The 27,088-nt window shown below is 40.8% G+C and overlaps 1 protein-coding gene across 3 annotated transcripts in view; it reads left to right on the top strand.

Moving 5' to 3' along the window:
• The window catches only part of ap3b1a (adaptor related protein complex 3 subunit beta 1a), an 80,321-nt gene that overhangs the window by 38,317 nt on the left and 14,916 nt on the right, over positions 1-27,088 (top strand). For 2 of the 3 annotated variants that reach the window (XM_047373001.1, XM_047373003.1), the window contains 6 exons: positions 337-487; positions 3,267-3,315; positions 4,020-4,120; positions 13,388-13,616; positions 16,881-16,965; positions 18,216-18,313. In XM_047373001.1, coding sequence (XP_047228957.1) covers positions 337-487; positions 3,267-3,315; positions 4,020-4,120; positions 13,388-13,616; positions 16,881-16,965; positions 18,216-18,313 — 713 coding nt within the window. Of the gene's footprint in view, positions 1-336; positions 488-3,266; positions 3,316-4,019; positions 4,121-13,387; positions 13,617-16,880; positions 16,966-18,215; positions 18,314-19,019; positions 19,022-27,088 lie in introns of all 3 variants that reach the window. The other variant, XR_007039351.1, reaches the window with a different exon arrangement.

Genomic DNA, 27,088 nt, shown 5'->3' with positions numbered 1-27,088 from the left:
AGAGGGACAGAGCAAGTGAAAGAGAGAGGAGAAAGATGGAAAAAATCTTTCTTGAGCAAACGCAGCATTGAATTAACTTTGCAAACAAACAGATTGATCTTTGTCGTTTTTGATCGGGTCCACTGACAGCTTTCAGACTCTTTAAAGTTTGTTTTGCTTTCACTCCTTAGTGCTTTTTTTCCCCAATGTTGTTTGTGTATCAGCTGAAAGTGTTTCATACGAATCACAAGTTAACTTATAAACTACATGGAAAATATGTCCATATAATGAGGTTGTGGTTTTGGTTAAACATCCTTGTATGTTTGAGGCATTTTTTTTTTCCTCTGTGTGTTTTAGTGCCTCAGATGAAAATGGAAATGGACCTGTGAGCAAAACTAGCAGCTCATCTGCTGAAAGCTCCTCCGACTCCGAGTCGGATTCTGAGGAGGACTCCGACTCTGACTCTCCAGCTTTGCAGAAGAAGACCGTTGTAAAGACTGAACCAAAGGTGATGTCATCCTTTAGCTTCATTAGCAGCTTGGTACAGGCAACTTGTTTAACTGAGAAGCAGATGTGCCTGTTAGAACATAGATGTAGCAGGTTGAAACCAACTTTGAGGTACAGTGCAAATCCAACCTTCCTAAGTGTTAGTGTTTTCACACCCGAGGTGTTTATTACAATTAAAACAAACTTTGATTCATTTCCTTCCCTGGTGCAGTTTGTTTGTGTAGATGACAACACAGCAATCGCACAAAGGTGCGGACCAAAACAAACCATACCGAGACCGTTTTGAGGAGGTGGCCTCGGTACGGTTTCAAATGTACTCTAGAGCGGTTTGTTTACGTGTGAATGTGGTCCAAGCTCAGCCATGCACCTCCCCTTGGCCAGGAATCCGTTGCATTGTGGGATGCAATAAAGTAAATAAACTAATAAACAACGCCTACGCTTTTCATAAAGAATAAAACCTTATGCAGCATTTAAGACGTCTTGTCAAAATCATTCAACATACTTCTCAGATAATTTTGCCTGAAATAGTACCCAGCGACACACTTATGATATGAATACATTCTCCATGTGTTCTAGTAGCTCGGAACACAGCATCTGCTTCCTGTATTTACGTGTGGTTCTCCCGACCCGGACACATCTGTTCATAAACAGACTGAAAGTTCTCACGAGGTTTGTAGTGACAGGTTTTGGTGCGCTTGGAGTTTTGTCTGTGTGAAAAGAAACCGAACCACCTGAAAAAGTTACAAGGTAAAAAACTCAACTGATTTAGACCAAAGTAAAATGAAATATAGATGTAAAAACGCCTTTAGTTTCTTTGTTTTGGCAGTTTCTTTATCAGGATCTCTTAAAACATTATGATGCAGCTGTATATTGCAAATCATAATACTGACAAAACATTTCTCTTTGCTACCTACCTGTACGTTTAATGCACAGGACAAGTAAATATGGATTTTGTTCTTTCTGTTTAATAGCTGTCTTTAGAAATGCCAGAATGCTAAGGCTAAAACACTGTTTCTATCCTAAAAATTAAACGTGGCACACATGAGTATACAGTGCTGTGCGCCCGACTTGCCCACAGCATGATGCTGCCACCACCGTGTCTCACTGTAGGGTTGTATAGGGTGATGTGCAGTGTCAGTTTTCTGCAACACATAGTTTTACATGTATGCAAAAAGGTTGGTCTCATCTGCCGACAGCACATCACTCCATTTGTTTGCCGCTTCCATCATGTGGCTTGGTGCAAACTACAAACAAGGCTTTTTACAGCTCATCTCTTTCTGCTCCTCCATTAAGGCCAGATTTGAGGAGTTCTTGTCTAGAAGTTTTCCTGTTGACAGATTTCTTCCACCTGAGCGGTGGATCTCTGCAGTTCCCCCAAAGTTAAGACGGGTCTTTTGGCTCCTTCTTTGACGCTGTCCTTGCGTGGCGTGTCGGTTTAAGTGGACAGCAATTTGTTGGTAGGTTTGCAGTTGTTTCACTGGCAAGGGAGGATATTTGATGCCAAATACAGAAAGTTTTATGGGGCTCTCTGTGTACTGGGCTCACTCTTCCACTTCGTCTGCATGTTTTATTGCTCCAGAGCCATGGAATCGATCCAGTTAGGTTCATCTTTAGAGTTTTTTTGGTTTGGTGAGACAGTAAGCACTAAAACATGTGCTTTGGTTGCAAGCGTTTTCAGATGTTTATAGAAGTGTTTGTATTTAAAGAAAAAACTAAACATATATGAGGAACTAGGATTCACAGAATGTTGTTTTGTAATGACTGTGTCGATTTTGGTTGATTGATGCTGTGGCTGAGAGCTGTTGATAAAAAGCTGCCGTGAAACATGCACTTTCATGTTGTAATGTTCATCCGTGTGTTACAAGATACAGCACAGTTGATAGGCTGTAATGGGGTTGAAATTGTAAACAGGAGAACAGGCTTCTTCTTTTCAGCTCCTACTGAGTATTAACACGATATTCTCCCAGCTGTTTTTGTTGAAAGCTCCAAAACCCTCATTTACTCTCTGGGATATAATTTGACTCATGGCATCTCCTTTATTTTGTTTTTCTCTTCCATCCCTTTATTTGCTCCCTTTTTCCAGCTCTCACAATCTTTTTCTTACATGTTATGCTCATCACATTATCTTTCTCTCACCCTTTGCTGTTCTACGCTATGAAATTCTCATTTCATTCACTTTGTCATTTGGTTATGGCCTATGAATTATGCATCTTTCCCTCAGCCTCTTTCTGCACGGTTCTTTCAGACCGCTTTCCAGTAACAGGGTTTCCGTCTCTATTACCCCCACCAAGCATCGATTAGAGAAAATCTGATAAGATACGGCCTGGGACTTTATGGTATGTTTCTTACACCCGTTTCTCAATTCCTCCTTTGTCCCGTTGTTTGTTTAGCCTGGAGTTGGCAGAGTGGGATTTTATGGTTCTTTATGTGATGTGATAAACTCAGCTTGGTTAGGGGGGTATGGAGAAAGGGTGCTAAAATGTACTCGTCTGTTTAAATCTGATTTTATTGCAGGTTTTTTAGGTGCGAGCTTGAAGCATGTGTGTTTTTCTCTACTCTGCTTCTGACAAGCCCAGCTCTGTCTTACAAGACTGATCACAGAAAACTCCCAAAAAGTTATAAAGAAATGCAAACTGATTTTAGGAAGAATGTACAAAATGTTCAGGGACTCGTCATTTTAATTGGTACATTTATTTCTCTGAACGGGATTTCCCACAATGCTGCAGTTCATCTTTTCAGTTTTTTACATTCATTCTGAATTAGCTGTGTTTGCTTTCTAGGTGGAGGTGAGGTCCAAGAAGGAAGTCTCTTTACTGGATCTAGATGACTGTAAGTTCATCATTTCTGAACCTTGTTCCCTACAGCAACCAGCTGTAAACTATTCAGATTTTGAAATTTGACACCAAGTCAGCTCTCGCCACACAGCTGCAACAAACAATCCATACCTCTTTACTAATAAATACCACACCACAGCTGGTATGGGCTGAGCCACCCTGTAGAGCATGGCCCTGAGGGAGAAGGTTGCACACCTCCAAATTGCACCCACAGTTGGCTGTGCTGGTTGCTGGCAGACTAAATGAAGTGTGGAGTGATCTTCCAGCATATAGCTGCATCCTAATGATCCAAAAGAGTTGCCAGGATGGGGAGCAAAGGCTTTAGTGATGAGGGCACATTAGAGCACCTTTGGGACTAGACAAAAGAGGGGGAAACCTTTTTTGTTGGAATGAAGAGCGTAGCAGCATCCTAAATGCCTTCATACTAAAGGAGGTTTCCATAATTTGATGCAATCCAGACAGGTTTTATCTGATCATGAAGGTTGTGGGAGCTGTAGAGTGGTCCTAATCCATTTTTAAGGGCGATTAATTTTTGTCCGTATTCAGTGTTTAGTTTTTTTGACTTTGGAGTGTATCTTATACCCAAAAAAAACCAAAAAAACAACCAATTTACAGCTATTTCCCAGTCTCATTAACTGAATCGTTCTTCACCTACAGCTTCAGTATGGTTTGAATCAGTTTTTCTTTTGTGTCGTTTAGTTTCTCCTGCACCCCCAAGTGCACCCAAGTCCTCGGTCTTCTCTTCAAGCTTACTGTCCGACCTTGAAGGCCTCTCACTCTCCGTCTCGTCCACCATGCAGGTTAGTGCACGCTATTATAAATTTATGTTTGACCGCGCCGGTACTCGATAGTTCCTTTCTTCCCGACACTGACAGTACACCACAGCATCATAACCGATGGCGAAATGAGCCTCTCTCCCTTGTGGAACATTTCTGCTCCAGACGCCAACTATTGACCTTTTCTGCCTTGTTATATTTATAGCCAGCCAGGACGGTGCAACAGCTCTCCCCGTTTCCTGTACCTCTAATATTCTGTCTTTTTCACCATCGCTGTCTTTTTGTTCTTTCACACCCTTGAACTCTATTTCTGCGTCTCATCTATAAGTCCAATCGCTCTGATTTTCTCTCTCCTCCTCTCTGTCACACTCCATCTCTCTCTGTCAGATGTTGCGTCCCTTGTGTCTCCTGTTGTGTATATCTGATGGTTGACCTTTCCTCGTGTGACGGCTCCTTTCTCTCCACAGTATGTGAGCAGCTCTTCGCATCTGTGTATTTTGTATCTCGTCTCCTCCTGGGAGGGGAATGTCCAAGCCACCCTTTCAGGTGCTGCTGTGTCTATTTTGCTACAACAATGTTAGATGTTTGGAAACATCACAGTTTGAGAATTTTTAAATTGCGATGAGTCATAAAGATATAATACTACTGTAATAATGGTGACTTATGTAAGAATATTATGTGCAGGCTTGCAAACCTGTTAGTTTATTAGCTTTACAGATAGAGGAACAGTTGAGCTTTTTTTCTACTAGAATGATGACATTGTTAAAGGTGTTTGATGTGTTCAACTTTCTTGACTAGTTTCTTCTCTGCAGACAACAAATCTGGGTTTAATGAGTATAATATAAGGTTCAGTGGCGACCACATTTGTGACAGCACCTGCAAAGATGTGTAAAAAACTTTAAAATACTCATGATACAATGTAGGACCCCCTCTTGTCAATAAGAGAACTCTTAAGACATCCAGCACAGGTCGCCAGGGCTAGGATTCAAACCCGGGACAGCTGCGTCGAGGACTGAAGCCTCTATATATGGGTCACGTGCTCTGCCGCTACACCACGTCCTTCGCCCTGATTTGGCCATTTTTTAAAATCATTTTGGTGCTGAAAGACCCAGTGATGACCCATTTTCAGTGTCCTCCAGATTTTTGTTTAAGCTGTTGCTACACACTCTAACAAGGTTCCCAGAGACATTGTATGAGAAACAATCCCACAGGATTACAGATCCTCCACAGTACTTAAAGATTTTTTTTTTTTACATTTATCCTTTGTTTCACCCCAGATCCACCTGGAATATACGTTGCTGGAAACCTCAAACATAGTCTCATCTGACCAAAACAAACAGCTTTAGTCTAGGTAGACGTTGTACCGTCCAACTGTGATCAGATTGCATTGGAGGGACTTTAGTTTCAGCTTTGGGGGCCAAAAAAAACCTAACTGAGTCTGTTTAAACGAGTGCAACAGTTTTAAAAGTGCAAAGTCCATGTTGGTTAGGCCTTTTTTGGTATTAGAGGAGTTATTCTACAGAAATGAGTATTTACAGGATTTTAAAATTTTTTATCTGGGGAGGGACAAACTGCTGCGTTAGGGACCACAAACGGTCTGGACTGAGACTGATTTGTGCGCTGGACTAGCAGTCCCAAAAAGCGTTCTGTTAATTACAACAAAGGCCTGTAACACTGTTTTTTAAACTCTTTTGTCACAGCGGTTGCTATATTTCAGGGTTTTCTATCGTTCTGAATGGCCTTCACACTGTCTCTGCTCAGCTGATACACCTAGGTTTTTGGAAAGGTAGCACATATTCTGCATGTGGCCTGCCTGCCAGACTGTCTGTCAGTATGATTGACAGCTGCTCCCAAGCCAACATTGTTGCAGCCGGAGTCTTGTTAGTCAATCTCCCCTCCTCAGGTGAAGGCCAGGGAGTAATGGAGAATAGAAATGCAGATTAGAACAGGGAACTTTTTGCACATCAACATCTGATTTAGAGTCAATTCTATGCATAAATACATGATGGGCTGCGGATTCATAGACAAGGGTAAATAACCTCACCTTTATTCACGCACACACCCCTCTGCGTGCATATGCACATTCTTACCCACACACTCACACCAACTGGCCTCAGTGTCATTTGTATTTCTCAGCAATCTGTCCACAGAGGCAGCGAGTCTGTCTCAGCTGAGCGCTCGGGCCCTTTTAGAGAATTACTGCATGGTTATCAAAGGCATTTAGATTAACCCTGGTCACTGTCTTTGACCCACCTCCTCTTCTGTCTCCTGCTCCTCTCCCCAGTTTCTGCATGCTCCCGCTCTCTCTAATAACATTTTGACATCAGGATCTCTCACAATTGCCTCTTAAATCCCCCACCCTCCCCACGCCACCCCGAACCTCTTCCGACCGCTGTCCGTGTGTGCGGCGGGGTGGCTGAGGCTGATAACTTTTCATTCATAATTAGCAGTCAGCGAATGGGGCTGCGTTAGGGGGAAATTGAACTGTCAGCGGCGGGGCACGGGGCGTTTGACCCCATCACGCCCAGAGGGGGCCATCATAATTTGTTCATTTGGTGTCCATCAGGCGGACGCTGGCTCGCCCCCTCCTCCTCCCTCGTCTCTCTCCTCAACCCTGTGACCTCCCCGTAAGCGGGAGCTCTAGGTTCACGTCTAATTATGAATCAGCAGAAGGACCTCCCGCGCCACGAATATAGCAGCTCCTGCCCTCCAAACCTCTCGCTGCCACTCAAACTGCAGAGATTGCTTCTTAAATAGGAAGAAATGTCCACGAGGAAATGGTCAGTCAGTGTTTCAGCCTGGGAACCAGCTGGTTGCTCTGGAGAATGGATGGGCTTTAACGCAGCTCTTTGGCCTTTTATCTGCTTATTTATACGATTTGGTCACGCTGTATACATTTCCAGATGGATTTTTATCTTTTCTCTTTGCTCTGTTTGCTTCTCTTGTGTTTATCTTTTTCTAAGACAGAGTTTAACTCGTAATGCTGATAATTGGTGTTTTTGTTGCCATTCAGAACTCATTGACTTGTCTTTTTGAAATGTATAAACTATAGATATAATTATGACTCCATTTGTCTTTTAATAATTAAGCTCCTTCACTTCTGAATGTTTTTCCTTATGATAATGGATGAACTTGTCATTATATAAGGTAAAAAGATAATCTGCGTATTCAAATGTTTTTAAGAAAAGTGTTATATTCAAACTTTAAATATCTAGATATAACCAGTTTCACGCTGCCTAAATTAAATCTGTGTTTTTGGACTCAATCAGGAAGTCGGCATGTCTATCAAGGTACATAGAGGTTTTTTAAAAGTTATGGTTGCTAAAAACCTAAAATGTTCCTTTATACATTTCCCACCATTTAACATCATTTTAATGGGAAGGCAGAGAAACAGCTTGAGTGATAAGAGTTCCTTTTTGGTTGTATGGAGCATTTAGCAACACAGCATCATTCATCTGTTACCTGTTGCTGCACACTGCTGGTCAGCAGGCAGAGAAAATGCTAGTATACTGGACAAGTTTTGGCTGTTGAGGAAATATGTTCCTGAATAAAAAACACGGGCAATCATGACATGGAAGCAACATTTGTGATTATGGCAAGCCGTTTGCTGCTTCGCGATCATGTCGCTCGCGGCTTTTCTGATAAAAAAAAATTCTCTTTCCACTTAAGGACCAATTATTACTTTTTGTCTGTCTATAATTGAAAATCCCAATAAAATGCATGGCCTCTTGTGGTTGAAACAAGATCAAATTTAAAAAAGTTAATACAATAACACTGTCAAAGAACTACAAATATTTAAATGTCCCCACATCTGGGAGAAAGATGTTCATTTCAATGGTACCCCATATAAATGACAAATATTTCCATTGTTAGGTAAATAAAAATGTTTTAGTTAACAGTCTTGTTATGTTTTGGGTTTTTTTAGGATGATAAATTACCATTTATTTTCAGAGCAATTCTTGTTGGTGGGATTATTCATCAGAATTTGTCAAAAAGATGACAAAAGTTAACTATGAATTAAAGTAGTATGTCAAGCTGTGCTTGGGTTCAGTAAATAGATGAATAAAAAGTGTGTGCAGTACTTGTGAAACTAGATGAAGGACACTCCTGCCTCTGAATAACAATACTCTATTATTGCTAATGTTCCTTAATGAAAAATTTCAAAATTAATCATTTGAGAATATCTAATTTCCTGCAAAATTGACATGAATTAACTAACCTCTGTATGTATGTTCTGGAGAGGCTCCTTGTCAAATTAAAGTAGTTTTAGGTGGCTGTACTAACATTTATTTAATTCAATTTACAGTCAAGGTCTTTGTGACGCCTCAATTATTTGTCATCTTCAGACTGAAGGGACCAGTTAGGGCCTAAAGTCAAACACACGTCCCTTACCTTAAACCTCCCAACTCTTGGAGAAGGTAATGAAATCCTGTCGCTCCTATCCGAGGCGTACAATATCTGCAAAACAAAAATGGATTTTCAATATGTACCCATGCATCGCTGTGCACTTCCCAGCTCTTTCTTTTCAATCGGCAGTCCTATGTGTTCGGCACAAGGCTGCCTGGATCCTTTTTAGCACCTTTTGAATACGTCAGCGGGATTTTCAGGTCATTTGCTAGAGAGGATGCAGGGAACGGTGCGTCCGGGCTCTGAAGGTGACTGGTGTGTCTGTGTCATCCATCACCGGAGCTTCCTTTAAGTTGATGCATAATAGAGCCTCTCAATCAACTTCCTCGCTTATTGTCACCTCCCTCCTTCCTGTCCGGGGCTGAGACTCTCAGCCCGACCCAAAATGAAGGAAAGAAAGGGAGACTGACAGAGAAGTCAAGGTTGCATCCCTCCGTCTCTCTTATTTACACTTGAGGTGTTATGGGATTGCTCTGTGCAGCATAGAACAACAGTGGATGGAACGAGGCTTGTGTGGGCACTTGTGTCAGCCTTTAACTGTCCACCATGTCAAATTGGTGATAATATGCAGTTTGAAGCCCTGTCCTGTCCCTGTCGCCTGCTCACGGCGAGTCAACAGAAAGGACCTTGAGGCAGGATGTCTCTGTCAGGGGAGGTAAATCTCTGTTGTGATGGCGTGGCAAACATTACGGCAGGCTTTATCGACACCGACTGCTCCGACACATCCAAAAGTGGTCCGATAAATTTGCTGGCTGGCGGTGGCGTGACGGGTGCTTGTGAGGACGCCGCGGCTTCACAGCGCTGCGGCAAATGTTTTTGTGACCTCTGTTACAGACGGTAGGATGGTACGGTCGCAGGAGACACCTTGTTCCTGTCAAGAGTTACAGGGACCGTGTCTTGTTTATATTTTTGTATCTCAATTGTGATTTTTATTTCTTTTTGATAGCTGTTCTTAGATGGTGTCACTGATGTAGTTGTAGAGCAGTTGGCAGTTTCATATACCCTTCAATATAGTGACAAATTAACTGATTCATCCCAAATATGTTCAAGAAGGTTGAGGTCAGGACTCTGTGCAGGCCAGTCGGGTTTCTCCACACCAAACCTTATACACTGCAGCCATGGAAGTGATTGGAACACCAGAATTCATTGATTTGGTGGTGTGATCCAGTACTTTTGGCAGTATAGTATATATCTACTACCTGTTGTTTCTTTTTCTCGTTCACTTCACAATGTTGTAGTCACAGAAAGATCAATTGGCTCACTGTCCATCATTTTTCACCAACCGGAGCAGCCTGGGCCTTTTTTAAAGGTGGGGTCTGGCTTTACATCCTTTTGTGGTTTGGGACCCGATCTTGGTTTGTTTTTACATAGTTATACTAGGGCCCCGTCCAACCAAAGACTGGCTTAGATGTATCCACAAAGATAGTTTGTTGTTCAGGGGTTGCGTCCACAAGGATCCGTCAGTTTGGGAAGATGGATCATTTTTTAAACCGGTTCCCGGGGTGGAAAAGTTTCAAAATGCCAGTTTTGTATTTCCGTTTGTGCTAAACGTATTTGAAACGATGACATCGTAGCTCCATCCCCAAAGACATTGTAGCTCCATCCCGCATGTGCCTCTTTGTCACCATGTTGCTGTTTTCACCTCACATGAGTTGTCTGCGCGAGTCGCCGTTTTTGTCCACTGTTTTTGGTGTGTTTCTGTGGCAGTGTCACAGCACCACCAACTGGGTCAGCATGCATACATTTTAAGTGGTGCTGCTAAACTTTTTTTTTTTTTATTGTTTTTGACATGATGGGGTTTTTGTCTCTGTGTGGACAGGGCCTAAGTTGACCTTTGGATCACCACCAGTCTGGCTGGATTTTTGACCTCTGCTACTGGCAGACTTGGTGTTTTATATTTATTTTTTTTTTTTCCTTTTCTTGGTTTGGAGCTGCTATTAAGCATGCAGCTCAAACCCTGGCTATGAGAAGGTCATTCCAGAAGTTGAATTGTTACTCTGCCTTAACCTGATGGAGCTACTGGTGGAGCTCCTAATTGTATCAGTGTTTCAACCATCTGGTACTGTTGATTTGAGGTGAAGTTTAGGAATTTGGAGGTATTGATGCTTTTTTTTTTTTTTTTTTTTTACATTTCCCTCCACTCTGCTCAGCGCACCACTACTAGTAGCAGCAAAACAGCCCACAGCATGGTGCTACCACCACCATACATGATGTTTTCACCTCATTTCCTCCTAGCATACGTCTTGTCATCAAGGTGGGACCACTCAATCTTTGTCCTGTCTGACCATAAAACTTTTCTCCACATGGAATCTAGCTCATTAATTTGGTTCCCTGCAAAGTTTAGCTTGAAGGTGTTGATCTTGGAAGAGGGACTTCTTCCTCTGCCGAAGCTGTGACCACGGCAATATAAAACTCACTTCACCGTGGGCAGGGACACTGGTGTTCTAGTGGTTTCCAGTTTATGGCCGACTGGTGATTCCTGGGCTCTTTCTGAACATCTTAACTAATTTCCTTTCATCTGAGGGAGACTGTTTAGTTGTTCGTGCAGATCGTTAACAGAGTTTTGACACATCGGAATAACTTGTACTTAAATATGGTTGTTTGATCGGATGAACTTGGAATCTGCAGTTGTTTAGGCGTCTATCCCAAGATGTGTAAATCTTGTCATTTTGCTTGTAAACCTTAGACCTAATAAGAAGTGAATTGGGTTTATCTTGTAAGATTAAGACATTTTAAAACCTTCAGCACCACTTATTAAAATATTTGGGTGCATTTAGGCATATGTTCTGCAACAATTATGCAAATATTTTATTAGAGCATATATTATTTTCGCAGTGTGAATAAGAGAAAATCCCCAATTCGAACTTCACTAAACTTCTTTTTTTTTTCCCCTAAGAATCCTAGAAGTTGTATTTTGTTTTATTAATCCACTCTGATAAAAGAATAAATGAATGAATAAAGCCCCAAATTATTATTTGAGCACAATACAACAATTACATAGATATTTTTATTCCTTGAACTCCTGTTTATTGTTACAAGGTTTGGATTGAGTGCTTTCAGGTGATAATTATTATCCGTCTTAACAGGCTGTATCAACCTTCTAGCTTATTTCTATACTAATTACTGCTGGCAGTCAGGAAAGAAATGATCTCTGACTTTTCTTGCAGCCTAAAGAAAAAAACTCATACTTTTGATGTGGTTATCATTACCTTGTTTTGCCTACTGACAGCACAGACACTGCCGATGTTTATGGACATTATGTGACAATTTTCTGCGTTTAAAAAAATAAAACCGTGTGAACAGTGTATTGTGTTGCCTTGTGTGGGCTGAGACATCTTGTCTCTCTAATGAGAGCAAACAGTTGCCAGCATCAGGAGAACATCTCAACACCATCAAGAGTGAAAAGTGTTCATCTGCGTAACAGGATGTTAATTTTAAGGATAGTAACTTAAACGCCGCCTCCACCTCCTGTCTTTTCAGTGTCTCTCAGGGGTAATACAATTTCCTGCCTCTGAAAGCATAAAAGCTCCTTTTTAAGCAGGCAGCCAGAGGCAGGTTTGGCTATGCAGGCCCTTGTAGTTTCTATTCATTAGAGATGTTTTTATTCAGCCTGCTTTGCCTGAGCATCCAGCCCATTTTCATCTAACTCAGCTGATTGAGGACGTTTCATAAATGCACTCTTCTTCACCTCAGAGTTAACGAAGAGAGAGTTGGGACGGCTCCCACCTCACTAAAAAGAGGGGCCTGCTAGCTGCTCATTAGATACGTTCAATTGTGTGAACATCCAGGATGTGAAGAACGGACATTCTTGTAATAATCTGGCCTTCAGGTTGGATGCATATGCACAATATTGTGTTCCCGCAGAAAGCTGCTGTACAGCCTTGCAAAAGTGTTCATACCCCCATGAACTTTTTCACAAGGTCATGCAGTATTGTGAAGTGGAAGAAAATACAAATAAAACTTTAAGGCGTTGTGTGCATTTGTATTTGCTCCCTGAGTCAATATTTTATGGTAGTCTTGTGTCATTGTTGGAGTATATCTCTAGAGGCTGAATCTTTTGCAAGTTCTCAATTTGAGAAAAGCTCCAGCTCAACTAGATTGGATGGAGAGTGTCTGTGACCATCAATTTTCAGGTCTTGCTGTGAATTCACAGCTGGATTTAGGTCGGGACTTTGGATATCATTCAAACCATCCCTCTGTATGTTTATGCTCATTGTCCTCCTGGACGGTAAACCTCAGGCTCAGTCTCAACTCTTTTCCAGATTCTCCCACCTGAGCTGTGGATCTCTGCAGCTCTTCTTTGCTTCTTCTGTGATTAATGCTCACCCTGTCTGGCCTGTCAGTTTAAGTGCAGTCATGTCATGTAGGTTTAAAGTCATGCCATACTTGGTGATAAAATGCATAGTTGTGCTAAACGTCTCCAAAATCTTCTTTCGGACCTGTGTGCTGTGTTCCTTGGTCTGAATGATGCTGTTTATTCACCAGTGGTCTCTAACAAACTTTTGAGGTCTTCACAGAACAGCTGCGTTTATGCTGAGATCAAGTTACACACAGCTGGGCTCTTTTTACTGATCAGGTGACTCCTGAAGGCTGGATGTTATTTAGGAGTATCGGAGTAAAGGCCTGCTGAATAATACTGCGCCACTACTTTTCAGATCCTTAATTGTTAGAAGAAATGTGAAAATTATGTGTCCTTTTTCTTTTCTGAGCACAACCTTTTGTTGGTCTATCGCCTAAAATCTCCTTGAAATGTTGACAAAATGTGAAAAAGTTGAAAAATTATTTTATCCTTACTTTTATCTAGAAGAATTGATCCATTGGTCCATTAGCTGAAAAACTACACGGACCAAACGGAAATTCTGATTTCTTCCTGTGTCTTTCCAGGTCACTACTTCGTCATTTGGCCCTGTGAAAACCTATGAGCTACTCCACCATATGACAGGAAAAGGGCTGTCAGCCAAGTACCATTTCCCCCGGCAAACATGTTTGTACCAGCCCAGTATGGTTGCAGTTCAGGTCATACTGACGAACGGCTCAGATCACAGCCTGGAAGAGATCCATATAGGAGATCGGAGCCCAGCGAGCCTGAATATCCACTGCTTCAACACTGTTGGTGAGTTCCTCACACAGAGAAAACATCTGTTACCTAATATGTAGCAACAACACTGAAAGCTATTCTCTTACTAGATACTTTGTACACGTTTGTTAAAGACACATAAAATAGATCTACTTCACTTTAAAAGAACAAAACATATACGTTTAGTTTGCAAGCGAACCAAAGAGGTACCCATTGGGTTTCTAATCCTTATTCCTGCTCAGAATGACTCCATTTAGAGTCAGTGAGGATTTTGTAGGAAGCTGATAATGGCACCTACATTCGGAGAATTCTTTACAATTTGAAGCTGAGCCAAATTTAGCCTTTATGTCTTTATTCTTATTCTTAATATTGTCGTTTCTAAGTTTAAGATCTCAGAAACAGACCATTAATTACCTGTCACCCTTATTGGGCTGGGGAAAGTCCATCTGTGTGTGTGCGGAACATTCATACACACACAGCTGCAACGTTGACGATTATTTAAAGCTATTTTGACATTAAATTCGCTGAAGGATTTCATGTTTTATGTCAAATTTTCCCTCTTCTGTAAATTTTCTTCACAGCATGTACAACGTGACGCACCCTCTATAAATATGGCAAGCTATAATGTCCAACACAGTCATTTTCGTCAACGAATAAAAGCAAGACCACGGAGATCAAATCCAGTTGGACTCATTTTTAGTTGTTGGGAAATGTGAGAGTGGTGAAAAACAACCGATGACACTTAATCTTTGCATACTATGCACATCCTATGCAGTGTTTTCCCTACTTTTATCCCTCTATCCCCCTTTTTAATTTCAACAAAAAAGCAAAATTTTCTTCAGTTGGTTGAAATAACAGACATGCTTGTCTTAGCTAAATGTATGTTTAATTCAGTTCCATCCAGGGATCAGTATTTGACCTCTGTGAAGAAATAAGCCTTCCTCCAAAACTTCAGATTTTACTCAACTACATTTTCAGTCAATTTAGTTGACAATAAAGTAAAATGTAGCTAAAACAAAATAAAGAATTACCAGAAATAATGGTGAAAACTAAATGACATTTTAGTCAAAAGACTGACTAAAACATAATAAGAATTAGCTGTCTGAATGAACACTGATCAATTTAATGCCTTTTGTTGATGATCTATAACTGACAAAACAAATCTCTCATTACTCTTTAACATTAACATTTTATTTTACAGGTTTTTAAATAATTTTGATTTATAGTTGTTCTCTGTGAGAATTTCACATTTGTTTTTTTCACTGTTTAAACAGTTTACTGTTCTTAGTTTTATTGTGTAGTAAAATGTGACATTTTCGATTCCCTTTCGTTCTTATAGGTAACTTTCTGAAAGATATTAAAAAAAAAATACAACTTGAATTAATTCAGTAATTTAGGTCAAAAACAGAAATGTTAAATATTTCACAAAATCGTTATTTCTTGTCATTTTAATGATCTTGGCTTACAGTGACAATCCACAATGAAGTTTTCAGAAAATTAAAACATTACATTAAGCAATAAAAAAATAGGATAGAAATGGATTTATAATACAGAAATGTGACATTATAAGCTACTCATTCATGCGGTAAACTGATGACTTGACGGTTGCCCGGCAACTTGTCGTCGACTCACTCCCTGAAGGACCTGTACCCGCTTTATTGACCAAGGTGCTACTGGCCAGCAAACTGGTTTCACCCAGAACCCACAGAGAATTAATGTAGTATTGTGGACAGGAAGACCAGAGCCAACATTCCAGACGAGCTGAGGGCCGCTATCAAAGCAACCTGGGCTTCCTGAGCCCCTCAGCAGGACCGTGGCCCAATCACCTGCAAACAACACGGTGTTGATGCAGTAATTGATGTTTAACCAACTACTGACTGGATAAACTAAAGTGCAAGGATATATGTTTGAATAAATTTTGGGTTAAAGTTGTTTTTATGGTCTTGGATAAATATAGTTTTGTCAGAAACTTAATTTTGGGCTTTCATTTTACGTCAGCCGTAATCATCAATATTAACAGAAGTAAATGGCTGAAATATATCACTGTGCGATGAGTCTTTCTAATCTGTATTTTTTTTCCTTGCATATTTTGCTAAAACATTTATTAGTTTCAGATTTGTAGCCACATTTAAAGTATTGTTTTACTTTTAGAGGTCGCCCCTGGTCCACGCTAGCGGCTCATGGAGATTTTTATTTTCTCATGATGTTTTTTTTTCCAGACAGATCTTTAATGCTCATCAAGTTATCAAAGCCTGATTACCCCCCACCTATGCAAACAGTTCTGTCCCATTCCCTCAGCCTAAAGCCAATGCCAAATTATTTTCATTGATATTGATCAGGAAAATAAAATCCAGTTTTCAGTCTAAAAACTGTACCTTTTTCTGCACGTGTGCCTGAGTGCACAGTGAGACAGGAGTGGTGTGTGATGAAGCATGTTAAAACCGCCCTTTGCAGGGGATTGATTGGGCATTGAAGGAACTCATGCAGCCAAACGGTGGGTAATTTGGATCGATTGAGTATGGCTACTGTGAGCGAGTGGCTGGATTTAGTTTGGATAAACTGCAGGGGATGAATATAGACAAAGCTTTATGTAGAGCTGTTTTATGTTTGTTTGCTAAAGTATAGTAATAGTACGTGATTTTGCTCTTTTCTGCTGCCTGTCCCTATATATGTTAGATTAAAGGATACGATACCGCTATTTGTGGTTATTGGGTTATTGTTCTGTAGTGCATTAGGTACAGAAACCCTTTTTTTTTTTTTTAAAATGAGTTACTTCAGATGATGGCTCCAGGAGGGTGGTTGCTTTTTGACTAGGTCATGTTCAGCTGCTGGTTAAAACTTTACCTGACGATTCGGTCACAGCGATCACACAAATTAGGTAAAGTCGCTCCAAACTCCAGGTGTAACTTTAAGCCGTCCTCATTCTCGCCTAAGCATTTTTAAATTCCTTGCCAGCTCCGCTCTCTTGATGCTGATTTAGTCCTTGACGGCTCTGTTGTTTTGGAAGGATGCTTCTCTTTGGTGTTTTTTTTTGTTTTTCTTCAGAGGCTGAATTTGTTGGGAAAGAGATTGAAAGATAGATTTCTCACACATGGTGGCCTTGCTTTGCGATGTAGAAAACACATGCTGTGTAGATGCTTGTCTGTTCCACTCTGCTGCTGTGGCAGCCCGCTCCGTCTCCGCTCCGCCACCACATCCACTCTCCCTTTACTTCATCCTTCCCCATGCTGCACACTGTGCCCTTGGAACTCACTCTCTCTTCCCTCCTCTCCTGTTTCCTCCCCTCATTTCCATTCTCAGAGCGGTTGGAGTCAGAGGCCTCAGTGACCGTGTCCATGGGTATCGACTTCAGTGACTCAACACAAGCAGCCAACTTCCAGTTATGGTAAGACAACAGGAAACCCTCATAAAAATCAGCCGTGTGACTGTTGGATTCGATTTGATTCCTACTTCTGGTCGGCATCGTGTCTCGCTTTGTGTCATGTTGTCTCTCTTGCCTGTTCTTAATTTTTTTTTTTTTTTCACCCTCACTCTGTCTTCATTCCCAGGTGAGACGTCAGCCACAATTGATCCCGGTTCTCTGGGATAACAATTATTCCCCTACTAATCAGCGCCAGCCCAAATCAGCCTGCTGAATGCCATTGGCACCACTGCTCAGCTAATCAATAACCTTATCAGAAAATCTGATTGAGCTGAGGGGGGGATCAATTTGCTCCAAAATGCTTTTCACAGAGCGTTGGTTTTCTAGGCAGTCAGAGTTGAATCATTTCATACACAAAAACAGCAGATGGACACTCAACCGCACAAAACACACAATACGTTACAAATCTGTTGGTTCACTCAGTTTAACATCAACTTAAACTAAAAGGCATTTTTTTAAATTGACTGTCCTCTTAAATGGATAAAGCCTTTTTTATAAATAAGGTTTTAATATAATCTTAAAAACATTAAACATTAAAACCATATGCAGCTTTATAGTTCATATTTTAACATAAAGCAATAATTTTTCACCTTTAACCTGTACTTTTCATGAGCCCAAAATAAGGTTTCACAAAAGGTTTTGGAAAAATGGGTCAATTTTCTTTTTTTTTCCTAAATCACAAGCGCCATTTGAAATAATCTATAATTATTATAGAATATTCCACATTTGACAGGCCCACATTTAAGTTTTCACACTTCTAAGTGTGGTTCGCACGCCAAAAAATGTATTGAAAGTTGTTCTTGTTTGTTTGCACAAGTAGAATAAAGGTTTCATCTACTGTGATCTGTGTTTTAAAGAATTTCCGTTTAGTATAAAGTTATTCCCTTCAATTTTTATAGGTTTGTTTTGGGTTTTGAGCTAGATATGCTGTCCATATTCTTTAAAAACAGCGAAATAGCCCTTTAGTTTAGCGATAATAGAAAGCTGTGATTGGGTGCAACCACTCCGGCGGTTTGGGTTCATTTAATGGTGCTGTAGAAATTAAGCCCTGGTAAAATATACAACTTTTTAGACAAAAGCTAAAACAGGGAAACATCAAAGATTTTGGTCAAAACATCATGTTGACAAAAACAATCCAAAGTCCAATGAGGAAAGTGTTCCATGTCTGAGAGTGTCTTAAGGTAACCTCTGTAATTCTGTTTATCCTTCCTCAGCACCAAGGAGGACCAGTTCAGTGTGTCCATTCAGCCTGCTGTAGGAGAGCTGTTGATGCCCAGTACCATGAAAGAATCAGACTTCTGCAACGAGCAAAGTGAGTACATATATTCATCATATTTTTCTTTTTGATAATGGAAAGGAATGTGTCAACCAGTGAAACAGACTGGAAGATCTCCGTCACTGTATATAATCCTGATCCACTGTTGTTTTAACTGAATAAAGACTTTTTGCTCTTGACCTTTACCTTCAGTTTTAGTATCTGGTTTTTACTGCTGCAGAAAGGCACGGTGTGAGAAAATCTGGCAATGTTGATAACATTGGGAAATATTGCATGGATGATATCAGGCGTAATTAATGACTGTGTTCCTCTTTCCACTCATTCTCATCTTTGCTTCCATCACTCTGTGACCTTTAGCATTTTGGGTAAAGTTACTTGTATCCAGTGTGAGCATTAAACTTCGTCCAACTAGCTATATATTACATTAGCATGTAAAATAGTTCATAACACTTGGAATATATTAGCCAGCAACTATTGCACTCCAAACATATTAATATAATTAATATTGCACACATTGATGTTGCTATGACAGTATATTCGGGAAATCTTGTGCAGGTGTGTTATAAATCACACACTATATGTGTAGATTAGTTACAACCATTGTCTCTGTGTAGGCTTGTGTGTGATGCTGTGCTGTTAGAGCAACCCTGGCTTACAGCCAGCTGAAGTGTGTGCTGTGCAGCCCAGTCTAGGAACCCTCATGTTATCCAACGGGGGCTTTTATGCTCCTCATGTCAGGCAGAAGTATGTGGACATGCTATTGGATCAGTTTTCCATGTACAAGATCTAAGGAACTGATGGACCTGCTGCCCTGAATGCTTTCATTAAATGAGGAGTGAGTCTAGAGAGCAGTGACGTAGGGCATGTAGCAGAACACTCTTATTGTCTGTGCTACAGGCATTAAGAGACAGTCTGACAGACATGTAAGACCCCTACCCTTACAAGTCCAAACAAAATGTTTGGAACGCCCCTAACCAAAACAAAGGGTCAAAATGCACATGACACAAAGCATCAGCCAAAATGTTCTCCGATCCCTTTTTATGGCAGATCTTGAGGTTGTACTCCTGAATGATTAAAGCCCACCGCATAAGTCTCTGATTTTGATTATATATCCTGGAAAAAAACGCAAGTGGATTATGGTCTGTGAAGATGGTTATGGGTTCCACACTTAAACCCAGATAAACCTCAAAGTGCTGCAATGCCAAGAGCAATGCAAGTGTTTCCTTCTCAATCATAGAGTACCTACTTTGATGAAAATTAAACTTCCTTTACAAGTAACGCACAGGATGGTCTAGGCCATCCTCACCCTCCTGTAGAAGGACAGCTCCTACCCCAATTGCACAGGCATCTATCTCCAGTTTAAATGGCAGGTTGAAATTTGGGGCAGAAAGAACAGGAGAACAAGAAAGCAATCCTTTAAGGTTCTTAAATGTATGTAGGCATTCATCAGACCAAATAAAAGGTGTAGAAGGTCTGTTCAAAGCAGTTAAAGTTGCGGCTACTGTTGAGAAGTTCTTACAAAAGCGACGGTAGAACTCTGCCATCCCAAGGAACCGACGGAGCTCTCTTCTGTTAGAAGGAACTGGAAAGTCAAAAATAACCTTGACATTTGCATCCACAGAACACACCTGTCCTCCACCAAGATAGAGAATGGTACCTTTTTCAAACTCACACTTTGAAAGATTGAGAGTCAGTGAGGCAGCTGCAAGGCGTTAGAAAACTTCAAGCAAGGTAGCAAGATGGTCAGTCCAATCACCAGAGTATATAACAATATCATCTAGGTATTCTCGGCAATTCGGCACACCTTCCAGTACTTTATTTACAAGCCTTTTAAATGTAGTAGGGGTATTACATAACCCAAAAGGCATCACTGTGTACAGCAAATAACATAAATGGGAGACCTTCATCCTAGTCCCTCCCCGTATCCATACAGGATTTACGTAGCATTGATTGTAAGGTATGGTGAAATCTTTCAAGTGCACCCTGACTTTCACGATGATAAGAGCTTGATGTAACATGCTCTACACCCAACTCCTTCAACATTTGTGCAAAGGCCCTAGATTTAAAATTGATGCCTTGGTCAGTTTGGACAACCTTGGGAAGACCAAACACTGAAAAGAACTTCACCAGTGCTTTTGTTATAACCAGAGCAGTGATCCTCATCGGGGCCACGCCCTCAGGAAACCTGGTGGAAGCACACATTATGATTAAGATGAACTGGTTTCCACTCTTAGACCTTGGTAAGGGACCTGCGCAGTCAACTATTACCCTCCCAAATGGTTCATCCATTACTGGAATTGGGGATAAAGGAGCTGGAGGAATGGCTTGATTTGGCTTGCCCGCAACTTGGCAAACATGACAGGTACGACAAAAATGCGAAACATCTGACTTGAGTCCAGGCCCAAAATAGTGTTTGAGAATTCTGTTGTAGGTTTTATTTATGCCCAAATCCCCTGACAGTGGATGGTCATGTGCTAAAGTTTGCACCTGCATGCGGTACACTGTTGGCACAACCACCTGATACAATGTTCCAGTCTTCCAAGTCACCACCAGCCCAGCGACGCAACAGGAGACCCTTATCCACCACATATGCCACCTTCTTTCCTTGTGCTTCCTCCTGGGTAAGGAGAGAAGAACAGCATTTTACTAGGGTCAGATCTTGTTTCTGCGCAGCAATAAACTCCTCTCTAGAAGCTGGTAAATCTGCTATGTCCAGATTTGGAAGAGAGAACACATTTTCAGATTTGTTGTTACAATTATTCCCAGAACTGACAGTTTCAGGAGATGTTTCTGTAGCAAGAAAAGAGTCAGACAAATCAGGACCGTATTTCGGTGATTGGGCCCACAAGCAGGGACAATGTCAGGAGACATTGGTTGTTCAAATTCCAGGCTTGTATCAGGAGTATCCAAAACCTCAGGCACAGTCAACACCTTTCCACCAGCCAAGTCCTCCCCAAAATGAGGTCAATCCCACTTATGGGCAAAGTGGGAAGATCAGCAACTCTGCAAAAACCACTCACAATTTTTGAGTTAATATGAATATTATGCAAAGGTGCAGAAACAAAAGACATTCCAATACCTTGGACGACAACACTTGACTGAGATGACATGACAGATAAAGGCAAAATACCCTCTCGGATAATAGATTGGGAACCACCTGTGTCCCTCAGTTTGGTGACTGGTTGGTTATCTTTTGGATCACCGATTAAAGAAACAAAACCCTGAGTAAAAAAGAGCTTAAACAGGGATTTATTTCATTCTCAGACATCTGGGAACTGGGATGTGATGCATCTTTAAGCAAACCCATCCCCTTTGTTTGGGTCAACGAAGTTTTATTCTTCAACGAAAGGCAGTCAGCAATGACATGACATTTTTTATGGCAGTAAAAGCACTCCCGTACCTCACGTGAAGGAAGTGGCTGCTTAGTCCTAGCCTTTGACTGACCAGGTTCAGGTTTCTGTGGATGGGTGGTTAAAACCTTATCTGAACGAGATGTAGATATAAACACATTTTTATGTGTCAACATAAACTCATCAGCCAAAATTACTGCTTTTGACAATGAATCCACCTTTTGCTCATTCAAGAAAACTACCAATATCAGACAATGTATTCATGAAATCTTCCAGTAAGATTAACTGGCGAAGGGATTCAAAGTTTCCCTTGACTTCCTTAGCTGCACACCATTTATCAAATAAAACTCCTTTCTCTCGTGCAAACTCAACAGAAGTTTGACCACTAGACCTCTTATGATTCCTAACCTTTTGCCTGTAGGCCTCCGGCACAAGCTCGTAAGCACGCAATATGGACTTTTTCAGTACATCATAATCCATGCCATCCTCTGTAGACAGAGATGATACAACCTCTTGTGCTTTACCCATTAGCTTGCATTGCAGTAGCAGAGCCCACATCTCCTTTGGCCATTCTAGTGCTGTTTCAAGCCTTTCAAAGGCATTGAAGTAGGAATCAACTTCTGACTCTCTAAATGGTGGCACCTAAGCAATATTTTTGCTGACATCAAACTTTCTTTTACCTGGCAAGATCGCCACAGATTCAGAAGGAACAGCTGAAACTGGTAATGACTTGTTTTGCGAAAGAATCATAGCTTCCACTTCTAGCTGTTTTAATTTGATCTCCTTCTCAGCTTCAATTTCCAGCTTTCGAATCTCAAGTTTGAGATCAAACTCAGCTTTACGCACCATTTCCCTTTCATGGGCTTCTAGCCGAACCTTAAACCTGACATTACCACTGGTCCCACTGAGGTCTGGTGACACCGGATCGAAATGAGGTAAAGTCCCAGGAGGCACTTGAGGCTCTGCCAACTCTTTTGGGGGAGTTGCCATGGCAGCAACGTCTTCCTCTTTCAAAGGGGAAATCCCTGCTTCAACAGAAGAAACATAATCACACACATCTAGATCAGTTCTACTCGAGTCCCCCAAGACTTTCATCTCAACTAGTTTCTGCAAAACAACATTCTTAATTTCATGTTTAGCAACATGTTTCTTCACAGGAATATCAAATTGTTCAGCAATGCCCAGCAAGTCATCTTTACAACACCACTCTGGTTTACGACACATTAGGAGCCTGAATGAACTCCTGTAAGTCAAAGCTCATTTTCAAACAATTTACAAAGATTTTTCAATTACTGTGGTTGTCTTCAGCTCAGGAACTTAGAGGAGCCCCCACTTGTGTTACAGTACATACTGCAGCGCTGATATTAACTTTGAATTTGCAGCCCCCCAATTTGACTTAGAAACCACATTCGGAGACATTGTTCAGTTGAGACTAAGCCAGTGATTGCAGGGTAAAAATTCAGGCAACTGTTTAATGCTTTCAGACTCTTACACCCTTTCAAACAAATGTCACTATCTTGCCAAATGTTGAGACTGCAGACATCAATTGCAGACATCAATCATGGTTTTTTTAGCCTTATTTTCAACCAGCAGATATTTTAGACCAGTTTTCCTACATATAAGCCATTAGAGTCTTTGTATTGTGGTGTAGATCACATAAAACGGCAGTCATCTGGAGCTGACTGCCATATGAGCTGGATTCTGATCAAATGCTTTGATCAGGACCTAATCTGGTACTTCAAATTTTAGTTGGGCATTTCTAGTCAGATTATGTAATTTCCTGCTGAGGATAAGGTAGATAAACAAATATTAATTAAGCAATATAGTAAGTAAATGTGATAATAATGTGTAAAATATAAAAAATGATAATCTTGTAAAGTTTGTAATTGTTGTTCTTTTTAAATTGCACTCTGATGCAGTCCCACTCGTGGAATGTCATGCTGGATAAAACCTTTAACCGGACCAGTTAAAATGTTTTATACAGACAGGACAAACACATGTTTTAGTAACAGTAACAAAATACCCTGTGTAAAATCTTCAAATGAGTCCATATCCTCTGGATGTGGTGGTGCCCATTGAGAGCTGAGAGGAACACCTCCCACCCATCAGTGTGCTTCTGAGTGCTTCTTAAACACTGCTTCTGCATCAATTAACCTTATTCATGATTGCCTGAGCTCAACTGGATACGGCTGCACTTAGACAAGAGAAAGGAGAGATTTAAGGCAAAGTAACAGCCTGTTCATCCTGGCTATTTTCTCTCAAACAAATGTACTTTAATGTGTACCATTAGAGTGAAGTCAATTAATTCTTTCAGGTTTTTATTATGTTTGATGTTGGGATCACTTATTTTTCTTCCCAAAATGTTCCCATTTGTCTCAATTCTGTCATTTAAATTCTTTCCCATTACTCAGTACTGATAAACTCTCCTTTTTGTTTGCAATATATTGTTTACTTTAATCCTTTTATGCAAGGTAGAGAATATTCACATGCTAAAGGTTATGGAGGATTTCAGCATGGAGTTATCATGCTCATTTGTAGAGATGGACCAATCAGAATTCTGTAGCCGGTCTCTGGTTTTTGTAAAGGTTTGACCTCCAGATGTCAGTTTTAGCTGATTCAGAGCTATTAGGAGCAGTATTACAAGAAGCTATGGCGCACTATCACATTAAAGTAACCTGTGTGAAACAATAAAAAGAATAACTGGAAAATAAAAATATAAACTAAATACTAATGTTTGTATTGTATTTCCAAGAATGTGTTATATATGTTTATTCATGTATAAAATGATCCAATGGGATAATTATTTGGGGCCTCATGTACGAAGCGTACTTGCGCACAAAAATCTTGCGGCGCAATGTTTTACGCACAACTAGGCATGTACAAAAATGAACGTTGTGTGAAAGTGTGCGTAAATCCACCCATACATTTGACCTATGCGTGTAATTGCGCATTGATCTATGTGCTGAGGAGCAATAAACACATGCAAATCATCTAAGGGGGACTTTCATTCTCACAGAAAAAGAAAACTGTGTTGGATCAGCAGATTAATTCCTAATTCCCTAAGTCAGGTTTGATGCTTCCTAAGGTGGACAAGTTGTAGACAATCACACATGTACATAAACAGCTGCATAAAGTTGTGCGTAACTGTGGGATGATGGCTTTGGCCCAGCTGGAGGATGGAAGAACTTGGAGGGAGCATTTTATTCAGAGATCATACTGACCTGCTGGCACATGATGATGCACCGTTTATCACCCGGTTTAGATTGCCCAGGGCACAGAGCTGGCCTCAGTGTTACAGTGGGAAACCAGGAGGAGTCTTGCGTCTGTGGTTCCTGTTCTCACTTAGCTGCAGTCCTTTCAACGGGAGCTTTTCAGAGGGAGCTGACTGATAGCTCGGGTATTTAACAGTCATCCCTGAGCCGGGCCATGCCAGCTATATGGGACAGCCTCATCCGTATGTTGCTCTGATATAGAAAGTTCTCCTAAACTGCGGCTCTCATTTGCAGCGAGGAGCCAATTTCTGAATGTAATCAGAGCTATGGACTGCATTCATATAGCTATAAGGGTCCCATCTGTAAATGAATATGAATTTATGAATAGAAAGCATTTTCATTCAATATATGTACAACCTATTTATGATGTGCTAATGTCTCACTAATGCAGTGGCACGTTGGCCTCCTCAGCTCATGAGTCCTTTAATAATTATAAGGGTTGGAAACAAACCTCAAGCAGACTCCGTGCGCCATGGGTGGCTTATAGGTGATTTTCTATTTTTTTATGTGAAGTCCTGAATAGTTTTACAAATTTAAAGTACTTCACAGTGTGTGTGGTGACAGGAATATTCACGTCATTATAATGATCAGCTTGAGTTGTAATTGAGCCTAGTGCAGCAGCTAGATGGCTGTGTGGATTTAATGCAGACATTGTAGAATTTAACGGTTTCAAGCCGACAACCTTTTTCTTTCAAGTCAGGTTTGAGTCGCTGATCATTCAAGAAGTTGTTGGTTTGCTGTAATTCACTACAAACATCCCTCATGGTGTGTAGACACAGTCTCTTGTTTTTCCTCCGACAGGAACTGGTTCTTTGACTGTCACAGCAGCATTGCCATGGTTATTTTGACATGTGAAGGGTGACTTCTGGCTATTTATACTACTTTGCATTTGTATTTAGGGGCAGGGACCGGGCGGTCCAAGTGCAACACGCAGCTACGTCCAATCCACCGCAAATTGGGATGTATGAAGGCTACGTGTGTGGTGACATGTCTCCACGCCGTTTCGCACATCTGAATTTTTTTGTGCGCCGCATGTTTGAGAATTTCTCCCTACCGCAAACCTTTAGTATGAAAGCTGCGTAGTCTTTCACACATGAGGCCCCTGGACCACAGCTCAGCCAGAACATATAAAATAAATCACACATGGTACCTCACCAGAGTTTTAAAGATAACTCTGTCTGAAAAGCTAAAGAGTGGCATGTTTTCACTCATCGTCGAGGAAGCCACAGATGGTGTGAATAGACTTTAATGTAGTGGTCCGATTGTATGACCAGGATTCCAAAAAAAGTTAAGAGCTCACACTGTTTGGGATCCCCACAATACAAAAACCAAATGACCATTATAAGTGTCATTAATGTTCATGGTACATATTCATGATTGATTTCATGTTTCTGTTACTGTCATTTTAGCCACTCTTGTCAAAGAAGTGAATTACGTCTGCTGATTTTACAGCTTTAGTAGCTGTTGTTGTGAAAACACTATAGGTAGGCAGTGAAGTGACTAGTTAAAAGCACGGATGGACTGCTGAACCATGGCACTAGGAGCTCAGAGGGCCCTGAAGCCTCGGGCTCTGCCCAGAGAATCTAATGTATAGGCTCACATTGAGTCTGAATGTTGTCCATTTACATCTTCAAAATTCATCAGAATCTGTCATTTAAGGGTCTATTTTTAAGAATGTTCTCCTGGGGAAGCATATTCTCGTCCCTCTTTCATGAAAATGTATGAATGACCAGGGTTATACATGAAAGGCTTCTTCTACATCTGGCCCCAGGAGCCCACAAGACCATAAACCGCCCATGGTTTAAAGGATTTAAAGGTTCAAAGGGTTATTTTCATATAATATGATATGTTATGTGTTTAAAGTGTGTTGAATACATAGCCACACCCACCCCCACCTCATGTCCATCGTCTAGTCATGGAAAAAATGTCAGGCTCAGTATTTTTTTCCACTATCAGCCCTATGTAAAACAGGGTTTGACTGTTATTTTAAAAACCATTACAAAAAAAGATTTTCTTCACATTTTAAACTGTCTTTAGGAGCTTATGTCACCAATTGCTGTCGTTAGCATGGCTAGCTTTACTAAAACCACAGTCTTCAACTGAATATTCTAGAGAATGTACTTTTCTCTATACTCTACAGGTCCTTCTCAAAATATTAGCATATTGTGATAAAGTTCATTATTTTCCAT

The sequence above is a fragment of the Girardinichthys multiradiatus genome, chromosome 8, assembly GCF_021462225.1.
Source record: "Girardinichthys multiradiatus isolate DD_20200921_A chromosome 8, DD_fGirMul_XY1, whole genome shotgun sequence".
In the NCBI taxonomy this organism is placed as follows: domain Eukaryota; kingdom Metazoa; phylum Chordata; class Actinopteri; order Cyprinodontiformes; family Goodeidae; genus Girardinichthys; species Girardinichthys multiradiatus.
This window is presented reverse-complemented; position numbering and strand designations above follow the sequence as displayed.